Genomic DNA, 21,841 nt, shown 5'->3' on the forward strand with positions numbered 1-21,841 from the left:
GAGGTCGAGCCAAATATCTAGACCTTTGATGATGCATGTGCTGGCTGTACCATGGTTCAAGCTAGACGGACACATCAATCTACTCGTGCAATTCGATGTGTCGTCTGCAGCTAGCTACTCAATTCGCTTGACAGACATGCGGCATGTCTGGGGCGAAGACCTCGCTGACCAAGACCTCATATCTCGCTCTGAAGAGTGCGAGTGTCCATTCGACCAAGATGATACTGAACACTTGTTGCAGCAGCTTAAGGTGAGCTGCCTCAATGACCACCAAAAATCGACATTCAAGCTCAAGCAGTCGTCATCGAGCCTACGTCTGCAGCTGTCCTCCACGATCGGCTCCTCTAATATTGACCTGGCGTGGTATTTTGAGCTAGACAAACTGGCGCATCCTCCCGTTGCAGCTGGTCTGAACCTGGCACTCTTCGGCATGCTCGCCTTTTATCAAAGCCAACTCAGCAGCCTACATCAGGTCATCAAGGGGAAGGATGGTGTCATTCGGTCCATGACTGACTTTTGCGAGGAGAATAATCTGGAATATCGACCGCGCCGGCGACAAGCTGCATTCGAAGCCTTTGAGCCAGATGACTTCGCTAGAGAGGCACGGCAGGATGTAGCAGCCAAGTGCTCCACCGCAGCGCAAATCGTCAACAATATTCATGAATCTGGCCAAGACGCTACGTTCCGGGAAGATTGGCGGACTGTCTTGTCGAATGTTGAACGATGGGAGTTACAGCTTCTGAATGACGAGCAGAAGCCTACTTTAAAAAGACAAGCAACGAGTGTCGATGAGTTCCTGGAAGAGCACAGTCTTGGTGCGGCGTCCCCTGTGGCAAGAGCTGACGCTGATGCCACAACCGATGACGAGCCCGAATTGGAGAAGGCCGAGAGGTCTTCGCAACGTCGTTCGTCTTCTCCAGGATCACCACAGGTCATCAATTCGCTAATGACGCCGAATTCAGGTGGATCCGTCAAATCGCGGATCGGTGGCAAAATAGCGGTCCAGTCTCCCAAGACACCGACAGTCAAGTCGCGCATCGGTGGGCAGGCAGTCTCGCCGTCCCCTCACACGCCAGGTGTCAAGTCTCGCATCGGTGGACAGAGTGTAGCGCCTTCACCCAGTGTCGAAACAAAGCTTGGCAAAGCAGCTACATCACCGGCCCACGATGCAAACAGAGAACTAGTCTCAGGTGTTGATGAGCAAGAGGCAAGACGCAAACGGCTTGCTGCGTCAATAGCACTTGCGCAAGCTGCGCCATTGCCAAAGAAAAGGCGTCAATTTTAGCATTCTTACTACTATATAGTCGTGTATCATCTCATCGCCGCTGTCCAACCACTCCTTTCTTGCCTGCATTCGCTTCTGCAGTCTCAATCACCTCGCCGATACCAGAATCTTCCATCGTATCCTCCAATGCCCGAATCTCCTCGCGTACAACCCACCAGTAGTCCTCTGCACGGATAAAGGCCTTGGTACGTAATTCCTTGGGTGAGCAGGTCTGGTTCCATGGTAGCAAATACACCTGCCACGCTTCGGCTGTGCGCATAAAGTAAGGTCGCAAATCCTCAAATGGTCTTGGCATCGGTCGAGGGTCAATAGGCGCATCTCCGTCATCATCAGGCACTTCCTCCTCCGGTTTCTCATCAGGTATATTCTCAAAGAAGACGCTTTTGGGAGCTTCTTCCTCTTCATCTTCCATATCCGTGTCTTCCTCCTCGCTCTCCTCCTCCGACATGGGCTCAGCCACCTCTTCGCCGAACAGCTTGCGCACACCATCGAGCTTTGCCAGATCAATCACATGCATGTCATTGAGGTTATACTCCTTCTCGCCTTGCTCGAAAATGCCACCATAAATGTAGAGTAAGTCACCAGAGACTGCCAAAGCAGCAGACATGCGAGGGTGCGGCATCATTTGTGTCAATGGGACATCTTGCAGCCGTTTATGCTGGAGTGCGACATTTGCATCCTCTACCATGGTTTCGTCTTGTTCCTCCTCTTGCAACGTCGTGCCGGCCAGCTTGGCTTCAAGGAGACGTGCATTGGCAGCAAGCTCGTCTTCCCTTGCTTGTCCTTTGTTGCGATCCTCTGTTGGCTTCTTTGCCACTTGCCCTTTTCTTGGTGGTCTCACCTTGAGTGCAAACCACCGATTCGCTTCAATGGAGAGGCACCAAAGGTCATTGTAGAACGTTGACTCGAGTGTCTCTTCCGCTTCGCGATGATCAAATACACCACCAAAGTAGATGAGTCGATTGCGATGCAAGGCTGCAGACGCACCGATACGTTGTGTTGGTGGACTTGCTGGTCGTTTCCTTCGAGACCATACCCAAGTGCCTGCATTCGGCTCTCCAATGAGCTTGAGGGTCCAGTAGTCATTTAAAATGACGCCCTTGTACAACTTACCAGTGATCTTCTTCTTTGTGTATCCACCAAACAGGATCGCCTCTTCCCTACTGGTTCCTGCAGCACAAAACGTGCAGCCACTGCGTGCATCTGGTTTTTGACTGACCGCCGCAAGTTTGACTTCATGCCACTCATAGTAGTCTGTATCAAAGGCCCACAAGTCGCCGAGATACCGTGTCTCTGCAGACGTATCCTGGAATCCACCAAACAAGAGAATATATTTACCCACACTTGCCATACGATGTCCGCTACGTGCCGAGGGCGATAGTTTTGATTCAATCTTGCTCCATGCGCGCGTCGTACAGTCTAGTGACCAGAAATCAGAGTAGTGGTAAAAGGTATTTTGCTTTGGCGAAGAAAACTCGCCACCCATGAGCCAAATGTGGGTTTTGTGCACAACAGTCTGATGCGAGCTACGGGGCAATGGTGAGTTTGCAGAAATGACCTTGGTCCAAGCATTCTTATGGACGCTGTAGATGAAAAGTTCATTGTAAAATGTGGCAAAAGAGCCATCAAAATGCTCGCCACCAAAGAGAATGACTTCAGGCTTGAGCGGATTGACGGTCAGACTTGCATTGATTCGGGTAGATGGAGGTGCTAAACAAACTTCTTCGGTGATTTCCATCTTTTTCGACTGAGCAGCAGCATAGTCGGCAAGGATCTGATCAATATCTTGGTCCTCGTCGTCGGAATTTGCTTGAGCATTTGACTTTTTGGTCTTTTTGTTGCCTTTCTTGAGGGTCTTGGCAAGAGCTCTTTGCTTCTTGGCAGCAGCAGCAGCGGCCTTGTCCTTCTTGGCCATGTTTAATTGAGCAGATAAGCAGATGCTGGTAGAAGAGAGTCCAGAGACGTGGTCGTAGTGAAGGAGCAGATTTCAGATGACAAACAGCGTCATTGACAACGACACACACGACGAGACACGATGAACCAGAGCGGCATCAAGAAGAGCGATGCCCTGAGTGAGAAGCTTGCAGGACTACCAGATTCTCTAAGGGCCCTCAAGATTTCCATCCAAAATGAAGCACTCCAACCGAATGGTGAATTAGCAAAAGGCGCGTCATTCAAGGATGACTTTGACGCGCTCTCTGGCCTGGTGGAGGATAATGAGGCGGCTTATCTAATGGTTCGACAGGATAGTGGTTCATTTGTATTTGTCTCCTTTGTGCCGGATACTGCCAAAGTGAGAGACAAGATGCTGTACGCCAGCACGCGCAATACGCTCAGTCGCGAATTCGGGACCGACAAGATTGCATCAACCTATTTCGCGACGACAAAGGCAGAATTGACGTTTGCAGCATTCATCAAGCAGTCGGCAGAAGAGGATAAGCCCTACACTGAAAAGGAGAAGGAGCTACAAGATGTGAAGCAAGCAGAAGACCAGATACACGCAACGGGTGCCAAGCAGCAGATTGCTCCGACAGGTGCAGGACTCAGCTGCAACATCTCTACATCTGCACAAGAGGCGCTCAATGTGCTGAAAACGACATCCACATCACGCGCTGTTGTGCTGCAAATTGACCTGCAAACTGAAAGGCTCGAGCTAGCAGAACACAAGGAGATTGACATTGATAATTTGGCATCTGTCTTGCCAAAGGATGGCCCTGCCTATCTCTTCTACAGCTACGTGCACGAGTATGAAGGCAGCGGCATCACTTCGCAAATATTTCTATACCGATGTCCCGACTCTGCCAAAGTCAAGGAACGTATGATTTATTCCTCAAATCGAAGCAGCGTGACACAAGCTGCGGATTTCAAGCTTGATGTCCGATATGAGGCTGAGGAGCTTGATTTGGCTGATCTCAAAGCACGTATACATCCGCCGAAGCAGACTGCGACAGCTGGCTTTGCACGGCCTCGAAGGCCAGGAAAGAAGTAGCCTTAGGAAGTCAATGATTTGAGCTCTTGAAGAATGAACGTGAAGGCTGTGTCCAGGTCAGCATCCAGAGTAGGAGACTTGAGTCGCTTGTTGAGCAAGTTGCCTTCAACATCTCCGTCTTGGAAGAGATGTGCATGTGTACGTTTGTACTCGGCCCACACAACTTGGTCGAAGAAGCCGGGCGGATCTTGCCATGTGCCTTCGAGAGTCGCGTAGCTTGTTCGAGCCTCGCGTCGTTGTTTAAGAACACTATGCGTTCCACGTACCAGGAATGCAATGTCGAAGAGATCTATGAGGCCTTCATCGTAATAGAGCATAAACCCGTCGACGACGAGAATGTGCTCGTCAAAAGCAATCTTGTCATTATGCAAGAGGCTTTCAGAGACATTTGTGGTCGATGGTCCATTCTGGTCCTCCTTTGAACGGCTTGCAAGCTCCCGCTGGATGTCCTCAGGAAAGCCCTTGTCCTTGTCGAATGACTCGACAATACGTGTGAAGCTGGCCATGTCTAGTGCTTCAGGACAATCCCAGTTGACAAACTCTGTTGGCGAACACTCCCGATCAATAGCTTTGGTAGGGTCTCCATCCGGAGCAGCACACTTGATCGATGGAATGTCTGCTTCAGGAAGATAGAAGTCATCTTGGTGCAGCAGGGTGACACGGTTTGAGCTCGAGTCTGTGAGGAAGCGAACAAGTGCGCGAGCAAGCGTGGTTTTCCCGGAGCAAGAGGGTCCAGAGATGGCGATGCGCATAAGCCAGTTGCACTAGTATCGCATCAACTGGTATACTTTGTATACTTTGTATACTTTGTACTATCTTTACTCTGCTATTTGGTCGTTGTAATCTAAGCGAGGAAGCAGCCAATCACACGCCGTGCCCCAGATTATCGCTATCTCGCTTGGCCGCAGTGTACAACAGCAGCAGCAGCAGCAGCAGCGGGATCAGACAGCGCCGGCCTCCTCTGCTTCTTCCTACTACACCTTAGCCCTGGCTCTGCAGCTCGACTCTGCTGCATTGACTCGTGTTGCGCATTCTTTCCTGTTCTCCTGTTCCCTCCCTTGACATCATCGAGCCGCATCTCGACATGACAGAACTAGTGGAGAAGGGCGTCCCCGGTGTGCATGCCGATGAGAGGCTCGCGCAGATGGGATACAAGTCGGAGCTTCCCAGGAAACTCTCCATGATGGCCGTCCTCGGTCTGTCCTTTGCCATCATGGCAGTACCCTTTGGCTCGAGTACAACCTTGTCCTATAGTCTCATCAACGGCGGGCCGGTCACCGTGCTGTATGGATGGATCTTCGTCAGCATCATCTCCCTATGTATCGGTGCGTCGCTTGCAGAAATTTGCAGTTGCTATCCAACAAGTGGCGGCGTCTACTTTTGGTCAGCTATGCTGTGTACGCCCAAATGGGCGCCGCTCGTCTCGTACATCACGGGCTGGTTGGGTCTGATTGGCAATTTAACGGTCACGACTTCCATCTGCTTCTCAGGTGGTCAACTCATCCTATCTGCCATTGGTTTGTGGAATGAAGACTTTGCACCAAAGCCCTGGCAAGTCGTGTTGATGTACTGGGCTGTCCTCCTCATTGCTCTTGCGGTCAATGTTTTCCTGGCCGCCTACCTCGAGGAAATCAACCAAATCTGCATCTACTGGACTGGCGCGTCTGTCATTGTGATTGTCGTGACAATCTTGACAATGGCTCGTGGTGGCAGGCGCTCAGCAGACTTTGTCTTTTCAAACTATGACACTTCCCGCGCTGGATGGGCTCCTGGATGGTCTTTCTTTGTTGGACTGCTCCAAGCTGCGTACACACTCACAGGCTACGGCCTTGTAGCCAGTTGCTGGTATGTTACACTCTCTTGATATTCAAGCTAACAGGATAGTGAAGAGGTATGCAATCCCGAGCGGGAGGTACCCAAAGCGATTGTCCTGAGTGTCGCTGCAGCGGGCATCACGGGTGTCATCTATCTCATTCCAGTCCTATTTGTACTGCCAGACATTGATCTGGCTCTCGGCGTCAGCACAGGTCAGCCGATTGGTTACATCTTCAAGCAAGCAACAGGCAGTGCAGGAGGTGGTTTCGGCTTATTGTTCCTTATTCTGGGTATCCTCTTCTTTGCCGCTGTTGGCAGTTTGACGGCAACGTCACGAAACTTGTATGCATTCTCACGCGACGGTGCAGTTCCTGGCAGTGGGCTGTGGTCAAAAGTCAAGCTGAATGTGCCCCTCAATGCACTGATTGCTTGTACCATTATTCAAGGGCTGCTAGGACTGATTTATCTGGGCAGTGCAGCGGCCTTTAACGCTTTTACCGGTGTCGCCACCATTTGCCTTTCGGCGAGTTACGGCGTGCCTATTCTGGTGCTTGTTATTCGTGGCAGACATCTGGTTGCTGATGCAGCCTTCAAGCTTGGGAAGATTGGTATTATCATTAACTTGATTACCGTTGCATGGATCTTCCTGGCGATTGTCTTGTTTTGCATGCCAACAGCAGTGCCAGTGACTGATCCAGGCGCCATGAACTACGCAAGTGTCATCTTTGCCTTTAGTGCAATCTGCTCGCTGTCGTGGTACCTGATTTGGGGTCGTAAGAACTTTCGTGGACCACAATTGTTGCAGGTGGGCGCAGAGGGAGGCAATCATGTCATGCCGGTTAGTACATTGGATGGTCATTTGGCAGAGACTGGCTCGAATGAGTCTCCGAGGAAGAAGGAGGATGCAAGTTTGTAGAAGTAGTCTGATTCTTGTCTATCATCATATTCATCACAACCATGGCGATTGCTGTTGAGCAAGGTGTGAGACGTGCTGTATAGCAGGCTATCTGCACCCTCTAATTTAGTAACTCATTCAATATTTAATATTTCAACTCTGTTGCTTGTTCGTTCGCTCAGAGGACAACAGAGTACAGTCCCGTCGTTTCTCCGATGTCGTCTCAATGTCTGGCAACCCAGACGACCTGGTATCCCCAGAAATTCGGCCGGTAACCCCAGCCAACGAACAAGCTGCACCAATGCAACGATTTGCGCCTGATATGCAGGCTGCAGCTACTGTTCAACAGTACCTGATGGAGCAGCAGACTCCCCTGTTCGCAGCAACTCCGTCTCGAGTCGTTCGTGCACCACTGCTACCAGTGGAACCTGAGTCTCATGACCACATCTGGTCTATGGCTCCCATCATTGGACTTCCCATTCCCGGGGATTCGTCATACGTCGGGTGTGTGCAACCTGACAACGCGACGCTGCGCCAATCCATTGACACGCTCAGCAAGTCACCACTCAAAAAGGATGGGTCAAATTGGTTTGACTTCATCAGGCAGTTAATTCTTGCCATCAAGAACTCGGGCACGTCTCCGTTAGTGCTCCTGCCGGTCTCAACGGCTGTTTTTTTGATTCATGTGCATCCACCTTCATCTTCTACCTCACTGGCCGTCTTGTATGTGCGCTGGGCAACATTTGATCCATACTTCTTGAGAGGGAACTTCGCTGAGCGTGTCAATTGACTGGCGCAGCGTCGCATTGTCAGGTTGCAAGCACCCGACGTATGACGGGAGAATGGGAAGTCCAAGAATGGGAGGCCATAGACCAGATGTGGTCATGAGACTCAGGCCTGCATATCAGGCGTGGACTGCTGCATTGGTGTAGCTTGTTCGTTGGCTGGGGCCACCGGCCGATTTTCCGGGTCTACCAGGACCACCGGGTCGTCAGATCATCGTCTGGGGCTGCCGAACGATGAGACAACATCCGAGAATCAATGGGCCTTTTTATCTGTTGTTTTCAACTCTGCTTGTTAGAACAAGCAACAGAGTTGAAATACCAAATGCATTACTAGATGAGAAAGTGCAGATGGCCTGTTAGGCTGTTAGGCTGTTAGGCTGTTATATATGTCTTTCGGCGTATTCCCAGTGAGAAAATGTCTCACGCCTTGCTCAACACTTGCCCCGAAAGAGGTGCACCCCTTTCTCAGTATGCCACGAACTTCTTGAAAAGGCCTAGTGCTGCAGCTGAGGCTGCCAATGGGCTCCAAGCGCCTTGGTGAACATGTCCGATCGATTCACACCAAAGCAGATCTCAGTCACGCCAATGTGGCCACTTTTGATGCGGTTTCGCACATACTTCATTAAGATGTCTGCATGTTTGTGGCTCTGAGTGTGTACTGGGTCATCAGTGAGCTCCGTTAATGTTGCGTGATTGTTGGTGAACGTCTTCACCCGATCAGGTATTGCTTGTTCAATGTTCACCAACCACTGGCCCTGGCACTGCATGTTCAGATTGTCCATCTTGGCCGTCGGCTAAAATCTAAAATCCAAAATTGAGCATTGCCAAGCATCTTGACTACTCCCAAGCTGTCATTGATATGGCCATGGGCCCCTAATGCTCATCGATGCTTCATACGGCCTACTGAAATGAGAAATATTCAAGTAGGTGTCCTTGCCATCGCTGCTTTACCGCTTGCATTCGTTCTCAAACACCTGAAGCTCAGCTTATTACTCGGATTGCTTTGGTTCGCGCCTATAGCTCTCATCCTTTATGCAGCGCGCAAGGCAATACATTGGTCAGAATCACATGTGTACCGCTATCCGTCTTCTATGCGGGAACGCACACTCGCACCCGCGGATGGTCCAGTGAATGAAAATTCATTCAATACTCACATCTACGAAGCGCCCATCGTGCCGCTCTTCCCAGACAACACAGCACTGGAAGAACAATTCACAAAAGTCTTGTCGATCGTTCTTGTCGGCACCTTGCACTCGTGGTTTGTTCACATCTCGAAACGCCACCTCTTCCCGAATACGGTCGAGGTTTTACTGCGTACCGTTGCGAGGCAATGTAAAGAACGTCTCGTCTCGCGTGACATTGTTGCCATCTTGGTACGTCGCGCCGTTCCCATCCTGACACAACACCTTGCAGACTTTCACAATGCGGAAGCGTCCGTCAGACGCCTCGATACGCCGTTTGAAGCGGGTTCTGAACTAGAGGCAGAAGCCATTGCGCAAAGCTACAGAGGCGGGCGTCTACACAGAGCAACAAAAGTCTCAAGTACGTGCACTTCTCGTGAAGCGCAACAGGCAGCTCTACGAGACGGGATTGTTCCTAAATTACTCCATGCACTGCTGCCACCGGGTGAAGCGTCACAGCTTGTTTATACGCTGTTGCGTGAGCTAATGGCGTGTAGTGTCCTCTACCCGCTGTTTGATATGCTCACAGATCCTGACTTTTGGAATCAGCTCATCGTGCTGCATACTGGACAAGCGATTCAAGAGCGTGCCAAAATTAAACGGTTTCGAACAGTCCTCGAGGAGCAAACGGTGGAGTCGCCCACTATGAAAAAGCGATTCAGTCGACGCAAGAAGGCTCCGCGGCTTGAAAAGTTGCTCGTGTCCGGTGAGCCGAAAGAGTGGGATCGTGTGTATCGCAAGATTCGCAAGTGCAGTCAACTCGCCGACTTGATTTGCATGCGGCGAGAATTGGTTGCCCTAAGGCAAGAGATGCTGGTTGCGACGCCTTCGTACATCAGGCATACAACAAAGGAAGAAGCACCTCTCCACAAAGCATTGGCATTGCTCGAGTCGCGTGTAGCTTTGTTGAGTGGCGTTCAGCGACAATCGACTTCTCTTGGTACTCCAACACAGATGAGCTTCGATCAGACTTTGGTACATGGGTCTACTTACCTGAGAGAGTATCTTGAAGATCAAGGACGATCTGATTTGCTGGATTTTCTGATACAAGTTCCGAAACCAAGTGCCTTACTGGAAGGCCAACATCTTTTCAAGACGGAGGTTGAGCTTCTCTGTCGACAATTTCTGAGCAGCTCCGTGCTGGCCATCACACAGCAAGAGCGGACATACCTCACCAACTACATCGCGAATGAACCCCACGACTATGACGGCGAGGCAAATGAAATTCTACAAGCGATTGCAAGAAGAGCGCACCAGACACTTGAACAAGAGGACTTTCCAAAATTCAAGAACTCAAAACTATACATGAAGATGATCGTGGATGAAGACGAGTCATGCGATGCCATGCGCAGTGAGCTCTTCTACATAAACGGACGACCAAGTTTTGATTCGAGCAACGATCACACGGACGAGGATGAGGAAGTGGTGGAACGTGTGGAGAATGCGTTGCATGACTTGCTCGTTGCTACGCCTTCTCGGCCAGCCTCGCCACTACGGTGTGACGACATTATCGCTGCTGAGCCAGGCGATTTGGAGCTTGTTGAGCGTATCGCCCACCTCAATCAAGAGATCAAGAAACGCACAGATCATCTTTCACTTATTCGACACTTGCTGGCCAATACAACAACGACTGAGAGTGACGTTCGTGTCATGGAAGAGTCGCAGCACCAAATCACGCAAGAGCTCAATAAGCTGGAGAATCAAAAGGCACAATTTGCATTGCAACTCGATGAACAAGAGTTGTTTGGGCGATCGCGTGTGTCTATTGACTCGTATGTGATGCACCGGGATCAAGAGGGCGAGTACACGGCCTACCTTATTGAAGTGAGACGCCGAGCAACAGATGGCTCTGAAGCCGGTTGGATCATTGCACGTCGCTATTCAGAGTTCAATGAGCTCTACAACCGTCTGAAGCAGCGTTTTCCACACGTTGCGACATTTGAGTTTCCCAGGAAGCAGCTGAACCGACTCAAGTCAGTCAGTGAAGTACGACGTCCACTTCTCGAGGCGTTTTTGAGAAGCTTGCTTGCAGACGAACGTCTGTGCAGGTCTACTGAATTGCGCGCATTTTTGAGCCAGCACACGCAGCATTTTCCCAAAAGACGCCATCGCTCCGTCTTGGAGAATTTCATGACATTCACAGATCCTCGCGATGGTGTTGCCAAATTGTTTGCGTTGCTGGAAGGCTCAGAGGAGATGCCACAATCGAGTGGGAGTCATCCTGACTTGCGCGATATACATCCTGCACCACTTGGGCACGCTCAAGAAGACAGTGATGATGGTCCGCTGTCTTCATTTGCCAAGCCTATTGTCAACTTGATACTTGAGGCCTTTGACTTGCGTGATCGTGGCAAGTGGATACAGAAGCGTGCTGTGGTGCTGGTCCTACAGCAGATTCTGGGAGGAACGATTGAGGGAAGGTTAAGAGATCAGGTGATGCACCTGACACGACCACAAGCAATGCGAGCGTGGCTCGTGCAGTTGGAGACTGTTTTGTTGGATAAGTTGGCCATGGTGGATTCTGGCATGGGCTCTGCCCCTGTGCGTTCAACAGAAGACAAACGACGTGAGCGAGAGCTGGCCTTTGCTACATGCAAGTCTTCGCTGCCTCCGTATATCCCTGATACAGCACTTCGCACGGTCTTTCGAGCCTTGCAAAACCGGACGCTGAATACGCACCTGCTATACACACTCGCAGATGAAGTGGCAGATGCAGTCTTTACTTAGCTACATAAAGGCCTTATGAAGCAATCTGCTTGACTTCCTCCCATCCAGAGACTGTCTCCTTGTACACGTAAATCTTGCCATTGCCGCACGAAACTGCAAGTAAACCACCAGACTCTGACCAGCTCACGCGCCACACGACATCGGCAAAGGGTTCTTCCTGCAGTGGTTGGCGTTGCCAATTGGTTTGTCCCTGTGCCTGCGTGAATAAGTAAACCATGCGATCTTGTCCTGCCGTTGCAATGATGTTTTTCGGGAGACCGATACTGGGCGCCCAAGCGACATCACGCACCCAGTCGGTGTGTCCCTCGAGTGTCGTTTCCACCACATACGTTGCGGATGCTGCATCAAACTTCCAAATCTTGGCGAGATTGTCGCACCCACCAGAGACGAATCGCCTGGTTTCTTCCGCACCGGCTGGTTTGATGGTGGAGACGAGGGATCCTGCAGTTTGTGCAGGTGCCCAACTCGCTGCATTACAACCAATAGCATGAGCAGCCAGTGTGCGTGTATCCCACGATCCGTCTTCCTTGAATTCAAGCAAGGACACTTTCCCATCACTACTAGCGCATGCCAATACGGCGCCTTGTTCATGCGGCGACCAAGCAACGCTATTCACAGATGCCGCATGGAGATGGTGTTCCGCGAGTTTGGACCATTGTCCAGATTGTTCACGCCAGATGAAGATCTTACCATCATACCCGGCACTCGCTAGGAGTGTCCCGAATTTAGGGTGTGCCCAAGCGACTTGCCAGACGGGTCCTTCATGCCCACGCAGCGTCTGGAGGAGTTGATGCTGTGCTTGACCACCAGCCGTTGTGGGAGGGATGATTTCAAAGATCTTGATGGTCTTGTCGGAGGAGCACGTCGCGAGGCGTTTGCCGTAGTAATCGAGGACACAGTCGTGGATCATGTCGCCGTGTGCCGTTTCAACGGTGACAGTGGTTTGCGTTGTGGTCGCCATCTTGAGTGTCTAGCGAGCTGCTTGCTAGTATATGGCTAAGACTGAGCTAGCGCTAGGTAGATGTATCTGGTGTGTTGTCCTGGATGTGTTGTGCTGGCGCGTTGAAGTTCAAGTCCAGGATCATCCACCAAATCCATGACCGTAGCCAGGTATTTACGACCATATCCATAGCCATGGCCTCGCTCACTCGTCACTGTCATACTCCTCCTCCCGCTCTGCATAACCCATGATTGACCGCTTGCCCTCCTCCAATGCCGCATCCCCGCGCAGTCCCTGAAGCACACCTGCACGCTGCAGCACCAGCTCCAGCGTCCCCGTCCGGAACGCATCCCCACCGAGTCCCTCAAAGCCCAAGATGCGCGTCTTGCCAATTCCCTTGACAAATGGAATCACACACGGCAAGACGCGAATCTCGAGGCGTGTCACCAAAAAGGGGACTTGCTCCACATCCACCTTCAGGAAGCGTGTCTCGATGTGTTTTCTGGCAAGTTGCTCGAGATGCCGATGCATGATGCTGCAGCGTGCAAAGTCCTTGTGGAAGAAGTGCACGACACAGCGATCTGTGGACGTTGTCACATCCAGCACAGCTTTTTCATCCATAATCTCAACGTAGGTGCCGTGTCCTGCACTTAGATGCTGCTGCTGCTTAATCTCCTTGGAGAGCTGCTGTAGACGATCACTGCGGTAGGCAGAGTCATCAAAGCTATCGAGCGCATCGAGCAAAGCAGCATCGTCGACATCTTCTGTGCGGCCATGTGCAGCAACTAGCGCGTCTGCATGGGTATCAGCGAGGTGATTAACGAGTGCATCGCCCGTGTTGGCCATCTGTCTTTATAGCGTCTAGTAGAGAGATAGCTGGCAGTACAAGGAGCTGAATCTCGTCCAAGCAATCAAGTGAAGGAGTGTCGTGAGGTCAAGAAGCAGAGACGAGGGAGATGTATGCTATAGATCACGACACAGATTACCGCTCAACCTCGACGACCTTGCCCTCTGGGGTCTCATCGTCGTCCACCAAGCTGCCGTAGATCTCAGGATGTTCCCTGAAGCACTCTTGCATGTCACGGAACTTGTCGAGACACTCTTTACCCTTGGGCTCTTCCTTGCTGTACACGAAGCAGGAGAAGGCAGCCTTGAAGGGCTCACCACACGGACCATGCGCCATGCCACCCAGGCACGGACAGTCCCAGTTGATTTCACCTGTTTCCTCATTGAAGGCCTGTTCCTGGGAAGCTTCCTCCTCCTTTTCTTGCATACCAGCAGCAACGCCTTCCGTCAGGCCAGCACCCGTTGCGCCGGCTGAACGAGCAGCTTCGCCCTCAGGTGACGTCGGTGCCTTTTTACTCTTCTTCTTCTTCCGCTTCTTCTTTTCTCCCTCAACAGGCGCTGCTGCATGCGCCTGCAAATCAGCATTGGGTGACCCATCGTCTCCATGACCGCTTGCAATCTTGGCACCGGTACCGCCCCCCTTCTTCGCCTCACCCGTTTGTTCATTCGTTGAGGTATTACTGCTGGCATCCTGCCGTTTCTTCTCAGCACCAGCAACAACGCCCACATCATGCGGTGCCGCCACCGCACCACTACTGCCCTGACCGTGATTCATCGAGGTGTTGGGATTCACACTCGTCTTCGCACCTGCAACACCTGCTGGACTTTCGGGTTTCAGTGGGTTACGCTGCTTCACGGCATCCTTGACACTCCCTGCTGCATCTAATGCTTTTTCCTTGAGGGCGTCGAATGTCGATGACTCTGCATCCAGTCGTAGTGTGCGTTGCGGTTGTAGCTTGTACGTTGCATAGGCCACAAGCGAGGTCACGGCGAGTGTCTGCCGTATGCTTGCTTGGGTCAGAAGTCTCCTGTACATGGCCTGCGTCGAGGTAGACTGGAAGTAGACTACTAGACTTGGTCTTTTTTGTGGTGGTCTCGAGTCATGACATCAAGAAATATTTTTGAAGCTTCAGGAACAGCTTCGAGTCTACTTGAGTGCTGAGTATGTATAGAATCTACTATAGATGTAGCTGGACTAGCTTGCAATCACAGCAGGCTCAGCATCCTCCTTCCGCAGCTTCTCCTGCATATCCTCCTTCACCTCAGCAGGCTTTGATTCCTCCTGCCTCGGCCTGACTGCAGCTGCTGCAGACTTTGGCTTGACGCCCGTGTGGATCGCTGCGATCCCGAAGCTCAAGTCTCTGTAGCCTGGTCCACTCACCAAGAAACCCGCATCCTGTATCATCCGGGCAAACGTCTCTTGGTTTGGGAATTTCTGAATAGACTCCACCAGGTACTGGTACGAGTCACGGTCACCTGCCACCAATTGGCCCATGATTGGAATGACACTGAATGAATACCGTTGATAGAGTGCAGCAAGTGGTGCAGGCTTGACACTGGAAAACTCGAGGCAGGCAAAGACACCGCCTGGTTTGAGCACTCGAAATGCTTCCTCGAGTACCTTGTCGATATGCGTGACATTGCGAATACCAAAGGCAATCGTATAGAGATCCACAGACTCTGAGGGGACTTCTGTCAGGTGCTCTGCATTTTGTACTTTAAACGAGATACGCCCCGTGCCTGCATACCGTGTTTGTAGCGCACGTCGTTCACCCACCTGCAGCATCTCTGGATTGATATCCACCACCTCCACAGATGTCTCATGGTCAAATTGGACATCTGTCGCATAGTCCAAATGGCGAAAGGCAATATCGCCCGTGCCACCAGCAACATCGAGGATCTTCATCGGTGCAAAGTTGCCGCGCGAACCAGGTCGTAAGCCCTTGACAAAGTCGTCCTTCCATAAACGATGAATGCCGAGGGACATGACATCGTTCATCCGATCATAGGAAGAAGCGACAGAGCTAAAGACCTGCCCGACCATGCTCTCCTTGAGCTGCTCGGGAATCGTCTTGAATCCGAAATGTGTATCTTTATCGCTGCTGCCCTTGTTGTCTGTTCCTATGCAGCGCCGTGGTATCCGTGCTGCATGGACTGCGCATTGTGTAGCTAGGCGCATGGTCCCTGCCTGTCTATACATTCCTAGCTTCGTCATGATGACAGATGCACTGCCTACAGACTAGCAACAGACTACAGTCTAGTATTAAGTAGTCGTCGTCGTCTTTCCTTCGAGAATTTCTCTGGACGCGTCATCCTGCACACGAGCTGGCCATCAAGTCGCGCCTATAAGTGAGCAGCTGCATCGTTGTATTGAACGAAGCCATGACCAGCAAATGCTGCAGATGAAGCAGATGGTCCTGCTCGCCGTCAAGGGCAGCAAAACATTACCGGATGCAAGCGACAAGTGCATCCTTCCACAATCCATCCTTGAAGCGCTCCTACAGGGACATGCGCATGGCCAGCTTCCGTCGCCACTGACATTTGCAGTGCGCAGTCATGCAGGCAGACTCACGCATGTCGGTGTTCAGGAGTTTGACGCCGACGAAGGCACCGTTGTCTTCCCGCCTGTTGTCCTGGACAATCTAGGTATCACGGCGTCTACGCGTGATGGCAAAGACTTGCGCGATGTGGCAGCGCATCAAGTGACCATCACGCATACGATCCTGCCAAAGGGTGAGTACGTCTTGCTACGACCATTCGCATCAGGCTACAGCCTTACAACGGATTGGAAGACGGCCTTGGAAGGGGCATTCAGGAGCGCCTATACCTGTCTCACAAAGGGCGATATCGTCAGGCTACGTGGCAGGAGTGAACGGTTTCTGGTGGATGCGTTGAAGCCTGAAGACGCTCAGGGCGTGTGTATCGTCGATACAGACCTCGAGGTGGACTTGACGCCCCTCTCGGATCAACACGCACAAGAGACGCTTGATGCCAATGTCCAGCAAGAGGTAGCACCTCCACTTGTCTTGGGAGAGCAGGTCGCAGGATCAAGCACAGCGCAGTATACGCTGAGCACTTGGGATCGGTCAGCGCCACTCTACATCTCTGCACAAGCCGAAGCAGATGCAGAATTGGTTATGGATACGCATCCAGAGCCAACACTACACCGCCACATCTGGTCAGACTTGCGAGGTTGTGTCCGAAAGACTATTGACATTTTTCCCGGCAATACAGCGTTGCAGTCTTCCGATACGCTTTACCTGTCCATAACGGGCGCTCACACTCTGACGGTCTCTCAGCAACGACAACCAAAGACAATACCAGAAACACACAAGCAATGTCCCAATTGCAATGAAGCCATTCCAGCAGCGAACCTATTTCTGCATGAACGCCACTGTGTGCGCAATACAAAACGCTGTGCTGTGTGCCATCAACCGCATGCCATCACTCGACCACATCAGCACTGTGAAGTTTGTGGCGAGGTGTATGAAGGAAGCAGTGCATACCACATTGAGCGCCTTCACACTCCTCAAACGTGTACGTGTGGCGAATCTTTTCCCAATGTAGCCCTCGCGGCACAGCATAGGGCAACCACTTGCTCTCTGCGTCTAAGAGTATGTCAATTCTGTCATCTGCTACTACCCCAGGGCGATCTCAGCACACTTGGTTACATGGACAAAGAACGCGGATTCACGCCACATGAAGTAGAGTGTGGTGCACGCACGATCCAATGTGACGTGATGGGTTGTCGACGTCTCATCAAGCTCAAGGATGTCGCTACACATCAACGCTTCCACGATTCACAACGACTGACACGCAATCTGCCCAAGGTGTGTGCAAACCTACAATGTGTTGCGAGTGTGAGTGATGGCAATGCAACACTCGGATTGTGTGCGACATGTTATGGGCCGCTGCATGCAACGACCTTGGACGATGCCGCACAGTCGGGACTCTGGCGTCGCGTGCAACGTCGCATCTTACTACAGCTCTTGTCGGGTTGTAAGCGGCCCGGCTGTCACAATACATCCGCGTGCATCACGGCGAATCCGGCATTGGCACAACAAGGCAAACAGGCGCTCGCCGCCCAATTCCTCACGCGCGCCAAAGAAGACAAGGCATTTCTATTTTGTGTGAGTCAAGGGATGCACTGTAAAGCGAGTGTTGCTGAGTTTGTGGCGGCAGAGGGACGGTATGCAGAGGCATGGTGTCGACGCGCAGCCGATTGTGCCATCTCCAACGGCGATGCTGCGTCCTCTGCCTCTATTGACGCCGTGCATGCGTGGTTACAACGTGAAGCGCCTTCTATAGCAGAAACAGCATAATTAGAAAAAAAGGGCTCACTGCTATTACAATTAAAGAGAGGAAGCCTCAACGTCTCCATCTACAAATGCAGCTCTTGCAGAATCTTGCTCGCCAATGACTTGTACTGCCAGCTATTGCCGGCAACGCGCTTGAATTGCACACCGTACAATGCAAACCAAGGCACCTTGACCACATAAATCTCGAAGCGTACAGCAAGGGCGTCTGAATGATTACCACTCACCGTCGTACTCAAGCTCAAATGCGCACCATCCTGACTGCCAACCACTGCTGATGTGCCCGTCATGGGATTTTCCGGCTGTAGCATATCCTCCGTTGATTCATCTGCAAAATCAATCGCTTTTTGCTGTTGCTGCAACGTACTCGAATTGGCGCGATGTCGCGGACCACGCGCAAAGGACAACTTCCTACGCATGATACTCGACGTGCGCGCAAGACCGCTCGGCGAACTTGTCTCCATAGGATCAGAGACGGCCACAGCGGCAGGCGACGCAGGCATGCCTTGTGTCATTGGTAAAGGTTCTGATGTGCTCGTAGGCGCTTGTTCGATGCTAGGTCTGTACATGCATGCATACCCGCCCTTGACATCCTTGTGTTGCACACCCAATCGATCCAACGTCCGAACAAGATCCAATCGAATCACCTGCGGGCTCTTACTACTCGTTGTTGAAACAGAAAATAGACCCTTGAGGCTGGTCCGCTGAACATACTCATCAGGTGATTTAGGTCCCTCCTGAGAGGTCGGCTGTAGACTCGTTGGCTCGGCTGCAGAGGTGGGAGGCGTGCGGCCTGTTCCCGTCATAACTTGCTCCACCAAGACTGGCGATGCAATCGATTCAATAGGCCGTCCATGGTTGCGACGACTTGCACGCAACTGTTCACCACGTGCGCCACCCAGTGATTGAGCACGAAGCGCGTGTGCTTTTGCACCAGCAGAGTGATCATCCACTGAAGTGGAGGTTTCCTCGCGATGTGGCGTAAACGATGAGCCACTTGCCTGATGCAGGCCGTTGCTGGGTGGAATATACAGCGGCCGTGCAGTACTGACACTGGCCGCACGACCGAGTTTTGCATCTTGCGCAGGCGTTCCGGATCCGCTTTCATCACGCGAGTGCCGACCACTCAGCGATTTACGTGGTGTTGCCAAGACGGGAGCTGCCGAGGCTGGTGCAGAGGATCCCATCGTGACTGCAGGAAAGGAAGTCGACTGCGACTTGTCTGCCCGATAACGACGCGATGACATGCGTCTAAACAAGCCAGACAACTTGTTCTCCACGCCCGGAGGCGTCGATGAGGTAGGTGCTGATAGATGCGTTTGTTGCAAAGCATCACGTACTTCCGCTTCACCATGCGTCCGTGCTCGAGCACGCGCAGCAGCAGCCGCCGCAGAAGATTGTGAGACGGGTGGACGACGCGCGATATGTGCTTCTGCCGGTGGCGGTGGACGTACTTCGTAGCTGGCATCTGCCGCATGTGCTACTTCAGGCACCGGAATCGCTGGTAGTTGCAAGCTTGTCTTGTTATTAATGGGTTTGGGTGGGTCGCGTGCTTGTTTATCTCTGGCCTGCTTTTCCTGGACGAGAAAGTAGATGGAGATGAGTGGGTGGTACGCGCGCGTTGGGTCATCGTGCAGCATATCCTTTGATTGTCTGCTACTGTGCTCCAAGTGACTATTGACTGCTTCCAGATACGCTTCAGAGGTGAGCACATCTGTGAGGGTCTTTTCAATTTTTGCAGGGTCGCCAAAGTCAAAGCCCGTCATGCCGTTGATGACTTGCTGATCGAGCGGTAGTGAAAGCGGTTCTCGCTTGATTGCGAAATTGCCGAGCGGTGCATCGTAGCCCTTGAGCATCCAAGGGTGCTGCATGACTTCGTCCATCTTGGCGCGCTGCAAAGGATCCGTCACAAGCATGCGCGAGAGGAGGTGTCGACATTCAGCAGAGAGCCAGTTGGGATACTCGACCAGGCCACGCTTGATTTTGGCGTGCAGTGCAGGCATGTTTTGGTCATCGAAAGGGACTTTGCCGCATACAAGGACATACAGCACAATACCAAAAGACCAAATGTCGACTTCTGGACCGATGTAGGGTTTTGCATTGAGGAGCTCGGGTGCTGCAAAGTAAAGACTACCGCAAAAAGTCGACAGCTGTGAGCGCGGGGAGTACAAGTTTGACAGGCCGAAATCAATGATTTTGATGTCGCCTTCCTTTGAGATGAGGATATTCTCAATCTTGAGATCGCGATGCGCAATAGAATTGATGTGGCAGTAGTCGAGGGCACTTGCAATCTGTCGAGCAAACTTACGAGCGCCCTTCTCCTTGAGCTTGCCATGGGAGATGATGTAGTCGAGCATTTGTCCGCCGTCGACATACTCAAACAGCATATAGTAATGATGCGACATAATCATCATCTCGCGCATGCCGCAGATGTACGGATGACTGAGGAGGGTCGAGATGGCCGCCTCTCGAATCGTCCTAATCTCTTTACTCTCATCATGATCGCGCTTCTTTTGCTCACTCGGATCACGCGCTGCACCTTCTCGCTGCCGAACACGCGGGATGATCTTGACGGCGCATTGCTCGCCCGTAATGTGATGCCGTGCTAGTTTCACCTTCCCCATCGATCCAGCGCCAATGGTCTTTTCCAGGTCCCAATCACCGAGATTGCGCCGTTTGACGGGTGTCTTGTGTTCATGATGGGTATGCGAGGTGTTGGAGTTTGTACTGATGCGTGACGGGTCAGAGGGAAGAGTATGCTGGTGTTGCTGCGCGACTGCGGCGGCCATGATGGCTGCTGTGATTGGCGTTACGACACGGTGATGCGCGCGTGTCTAGACACTGGATAAAGGCGAGTAGGAGGAGTCGATGCTGTGTAAATACAGAGAATAGCGCGCCGATAGAAGACTGAGCCAGCCGCACGAAGATCCCGCTGCTTGGCAATGGAGAGCGAAGCTGAATATGGAGGCTTGTGGTCGTGGTCGTCGTGGTTGACTTGTGATATTTTTGTTTGCAGCAAAGTGGAAGAGATCAGATCAAGTACAGGCTAAGGGATGCTCTAGAGTTCAGAGAGAGGCTAGGAAAGAAGAGGCCGCTGCTCCGGTGTCTCTGCTGTATGAAGACCACTCGCATAGCGCAGTCTCGGCACCTGATTGTTAGCATGGCATCCATAGACAGCCAAAAACATACCCCGATGAAGATACTGAGGACAAGCAGCAGCGATGCATAGCTGAACGCCATGATCCAAGTGACATGGTCCCCGTGCGGGTGACGGTACTGCTCAGTGCCGAGTGAGAAGAGCAAGTAGCTGAGTGGCAGGCCCAGTAATGCATCTCGATTTCTAAAGACAGCAAGCAGCATCAACAAGCCAATGACTGCGAGTGGCATGAAGTGCAGAGGCGAGCGACGGACGTGTTTTGTTTCGAGACAGATGGACAGCGCATGCACAATGTTGTAGGTGCACAACGCAATAGGCAGCTTGACTGTGGGGATTTGAACATAGAGGTTCTTGGCATTGGTTGTCGTGGCTGCATACGGCGTGGGCCCTAGTCGCCGGTAGAGGATGATGAGGTGAGCCAGATTGATGGACTGGACCAGGACACACCATACAAAGTGCTGCTTCACCCAGAGCACAATGAAGGCGACTTCGAGCAGACCAAATCCGACAAAGTGGTAAGAGACGCCATTTGTAGCAGACGCCAAGAGTGCCTCGTTCTTTGAGGCAAGCAGCTGTGCAAGATACAGTAACTGGCAGAGAAACAAGACTGCGGGAAAGAGATCCAACGTCATGGGCGTATTGGGCGTCCATGAAGTGTGATGCGCTTGCGATATTTGCCATATGGTTGGCGTGTACTGGCCAAAAGAGAAGGAGATGTACACAAGAATCATGGCAGCAAGCGCGAGCGTAGAGCAAACACGCTGGAGAGCGAGGGCCTTGGGCGGCGGCAGCTCAGTCAAGTAGCGCTGAGCAAGCATTTTCAATAGATGTGTAGCTATGGGTGAAAGTCGCTGAATGATGTCAGCATGGAGAATGCTCAGTCGACCAAGTCACATCAATACTCA

At 51.9% G+C, this 21,841-nt stretch overlaps 13 protein-coding genes across 13 annotated transcripts; 5 read left to right on the forward strand and 8 right to left on the reverse strand.

Annotated features, from left to right (window-relative positions):
* Nucleotides 1–7: 7 nt before the first annotated feature.
* BCR37DRAFT_384065 (uncharacterized protein) lies at nucleotides 8–1,317 on the forward strand. The gene has a single exon (XM_040870160.1). The coding sequence runs from the start codon at nucleotides 29–31 to the stop codon at nucleotides 1,283–1,285; it is 1,257 nt and encodes a 418-aa protein (XP_040722310.1). The 5' UTR covers nucleotides 8–28; the 3' UTR covers nucleotides 1,286–1,317.
* Nucleotides 1,268–3,497, reverse strand: BCR37DRAFT_384066 (uncharacterized protein). Its single transcript, XM_040870161.1, has one exon. It carries the CDS (start codon nucleotides 3,198–3,200, stop codon nucleotides 1,317–1,319), a length of 1,884 nt encoding a protein of 627 aa, XP_040722311.1. The 5' UTR covers nucleotides 3,201–3,497; the 3' UTR covers nucleotides 1,268–1,316.
* On the forward strand, nucleotides 3,321–4,274 carry BCR37DRAFT_395539 (uncharacterized protein; the record flags this gene model as incomplete). Its single annotated transcript, XM_040871639.1, has 1 exon — nucleotides 3,321–4,274. The coding sequence occupies one exon, from the start codon at nucleotides 3,321–3,323 to the stop codon at nucleotides 4,272–4,274; it is 954 nt and encodes a 317-aa protein (XP_040722312.1).
* Nucleotides 3,828–5,102, reverse strand: BCR37DRAFT_384068 (P-loop containing nucleoside triphosphate hydrolase protein). Its single transcript, XM_040870162.1, has one exon. It carries the CDS (start codon nucleotides 5,024–5,026, stop codon nucleotides 4,277–4,279), a length of 750 nt encoding a protein of 249 aa, XP_040722313.1. The 5' UTR covers nucleotides 5,027–5,102; the 3' UTR covers nucleotides 3,828–4,276.
* A 35-nt stretch (nucleotides 5,103–5,137) lies between these two features.
* BCR37DRAFT_175075 (amino acid/polyamine transporter I) lies at nucleotides 5,138–7,108 on the forward strand. The gene is made up of 2 exons (XM_040866278.1): nucleotides 5,138–6,119; nucleotides 6,159–7,108. Exons 1-2 carry the CDS (start codon nucleotides 5,359–5,361, stop codon nucleotides 7,003–7,005), a joined length of 1,608 nt encoding a protein of 535 aa, XP_040722314.1. The 5' UTR covers nucleotides 5,138–5,358; the 3' UTR covers nucleotides 7,006–7,108.
* On the forward strand, nucleotides 7,080–8,225 carry BCR37DRAFT_175096 (uncharacterized protein). The gene has a single exon (XM_040866280.1). It carries the CDS (start codon nucleotides 7,211–7,213, stop codon nucleotides 7,772–7,774), a length of 564 nt encoding a protein of 187 aa, XP_040722315.1. The 5' UTR covers nucleotides 7,080–7,210; the 3' UTR covers nucleotides 7,775–8,225.
* A 3,458-nt stretch (nucleotides 8,226–11,683) lies between these two features.
* On the reverse strand, nucleotides 11,684–13,118 carry BCR37DRAFT_175094 (WD40-repeat-containing domain protein). Its single transcript, XM_040866279.1, has one exon. It carries the CDS (start codon nucleotides 12,636–12,638, stop codon nucleotides 11,691–11,693), a length of 948 nt encoding a protein of 315 aa, XP_040722316.1. The 5' UTR covers nucleotides 12,639–13,118; the 3' UTR covers nucleotides 11,684–11,690.
* On the reverse strand, nucleotides 12,828–13,265 carry BCR37DRAFT_338577 (thioredoxin-like protein; the record flags this gene model as incomplete). The annotated part of the gene is made up of 1 exon (XM_040867303.1): nucleotides 12,828–13,265. A coding segment is annotated over one exon (438 nt), but the record flags the coding sequence as incomplete, so codon positions are not given.
* A 334-nt stretch (nucleotides 13,266–13,599) lies between these two features.
* Nucleotides 13,600–13,890, reverse strand: BCR37DRAFT_352217 (uncharacterized protein; the record flags this gene model as incomplete). The annotated part of the gene is made up of 1 exon (XM_040868113.1): nucleotides 13,600–13,890. One exon carries the CDS (start codon nucleotides 13,888–13,890, stop codon nucleotides 13,600–13,602), a length of 291 nt encoding a protein of 96 aa, XP_040722318.1.
* A 768-nt stretch (nucleotides 13,891–14,658) lies between these two features.
* On the reverse strand, nucleotides 14,659–15,642 carry BCR37DRAFT_403766 (ubiE/COQ5 methyltransferase family-domain-containing protein; the record flags this gene model as incomplete). The annotated part of the gene is made up of 2 exons (XM_040872032.1): nucleotides 14,659–14,755; nucleotides 14,777–15,642. The coding sequence occupies 2 exons, from the start codon at nucleotides 15,640–15,642 to the stop codon at nucleotides 14,659–14,661; spliced, it is 963 nt and encodes a 320-aa protein (XP_040722319.1).
* Nucleotides 15,643–15,856: 214 nt separating this feature from the next.
* BCR37DRAFT_389674 (ubiquitin fusion degradation protein UFD1-domain-containing protein) lies at nucleotides 15,857–17,331 on the forward strand (the record flags this gene model as incomplete). The annotated part of the gene is made up of 4 exons (XM_040870760.1): nucleotides 15,857–17,000; nucleotides 17,031–17,077; nucleotides 17,111–17,293; nucleotides 17,323–17,331. The coding sequence occupies 4 exons, from the start codon at nucleotides 15,857–15,859 to the stop codon at nucleotides 17,329–17,331; spliced, it is 1,383 nt and encodes a 460-aa protein (XP_040722320.1).
* Nucleotides 17,332–17,844: 513 nt separating this feature from the next.
* On the reverse strand, nucleotides 17,845–20,568 carry BCR37DRAFT_352095 (kinase-like domain-containing protein; the record flags this gene model as incomplete). The annotated part of the gene is made up of 2 exons (XM_040868104.1): nucleotides 17,845–18,602; nucleotides 18,891–20,568. The coding sequence occupies 2 exons, from the start codon at nucleotides 20,566–20,568 to the stop codon at nucleotides 17,845–17,847; spliced, it is 2,436 nt and encodes an 811-aa protein (XP_040722321.1).
* A 287-nt stretch (nucleotides 20,569–20,855) lies between these two features.
* BCR37DRAFT_395549 (uncharacterized protein) lies at nucleotides 20,856–21,754 on the reverse strand (the record flags this gene model as incomplete). The annotated part of the gene is made up of 2 exons (XM_040871640.1): nucleotides 20,856–20,927; nucleotides 20,969–21,754. The coding sequence occupies 2 exons, from the start codon at nucleotides 21,752–21,754 to the stop codon at nucleotides 20,856–20,858; spliced, it is 858 nt and encodes a 285-aa protein (XP_040722322.1).
* Nucleotides 21,755–21,841: the final 87 nt, after the last annotated feature.

Source organism: Protomyces lactucae-debilis (assembly GCF_002105105.1).
Source record: "Protomyces lactucae-debilis strain 12-1054 chromosome Unknown BCR37scaffold_26, whole genome shotgun sequence".
In the NCBI taxonomy this organism is placed as follows: domain Eukaryota; kingdom Fungi; phylum Ascomycota; class Taphrinomycetes; order Taphrinales; family Protomycetaceae; genus Protomyces; species Protomyces lactucae-debilis.

Excerpts from the sequence above, each read along its gene's own strand:
- BCR37DRAFT_384065 (XM_040870160.1), top strand. The coding sequence starts at position 29 with ATGATGCATGTGCTGGCTGTACCATGGTTCAAGCTAGACGGACACATC.
- BCR37DRAFT_384066 (XM_040870161.1), bottom strand. The coding sequence starts at position 3,200 with ATGGCCAAGAAGGACAAGGCCGCTGCTGCTGCTGCCAAGAAGCAAAGA.
- BCR37DRAFT_384068 (XM_040870162.1), bottom strand. The coding sequence starts at position 5,026 with ATGCGCATCGCCATCTCTGGACCCTCTTGCTCCGGGAAAACCACGCTT.
- BCR37DRAFT_175075 (XM_040866278.1), top strand. The coding sequence starts at position 5,359 with ATGACAGAACTAGTGGAGAAGGGCGTCCCCGGTGTGCATGCCGATGAG. Across the intron at positions 6,120-6,158 it reads GGCCTTGTAGCCAGTTGCTG|TGAAGAGGTATGCAATCCCG; the intron begins GTATGTTACACT and ends CTAACAGGATAG.
- BCR37DRAFT_175096 (XM_040866280.1), top strand. The coding sequence starts at position 7,211 with ATGTCTGGCAACCCAGACGACCTGGTATCCCCAGAAATTCGGCCGGTA.
- BCR37DRAFT_175094 (XM_040866279.1), bottom strand. The coding sequence starts at position 12,638 with ATGGCGACCACAACGCAAACCACTGTCACCGTTGAAACGGCACACGGC.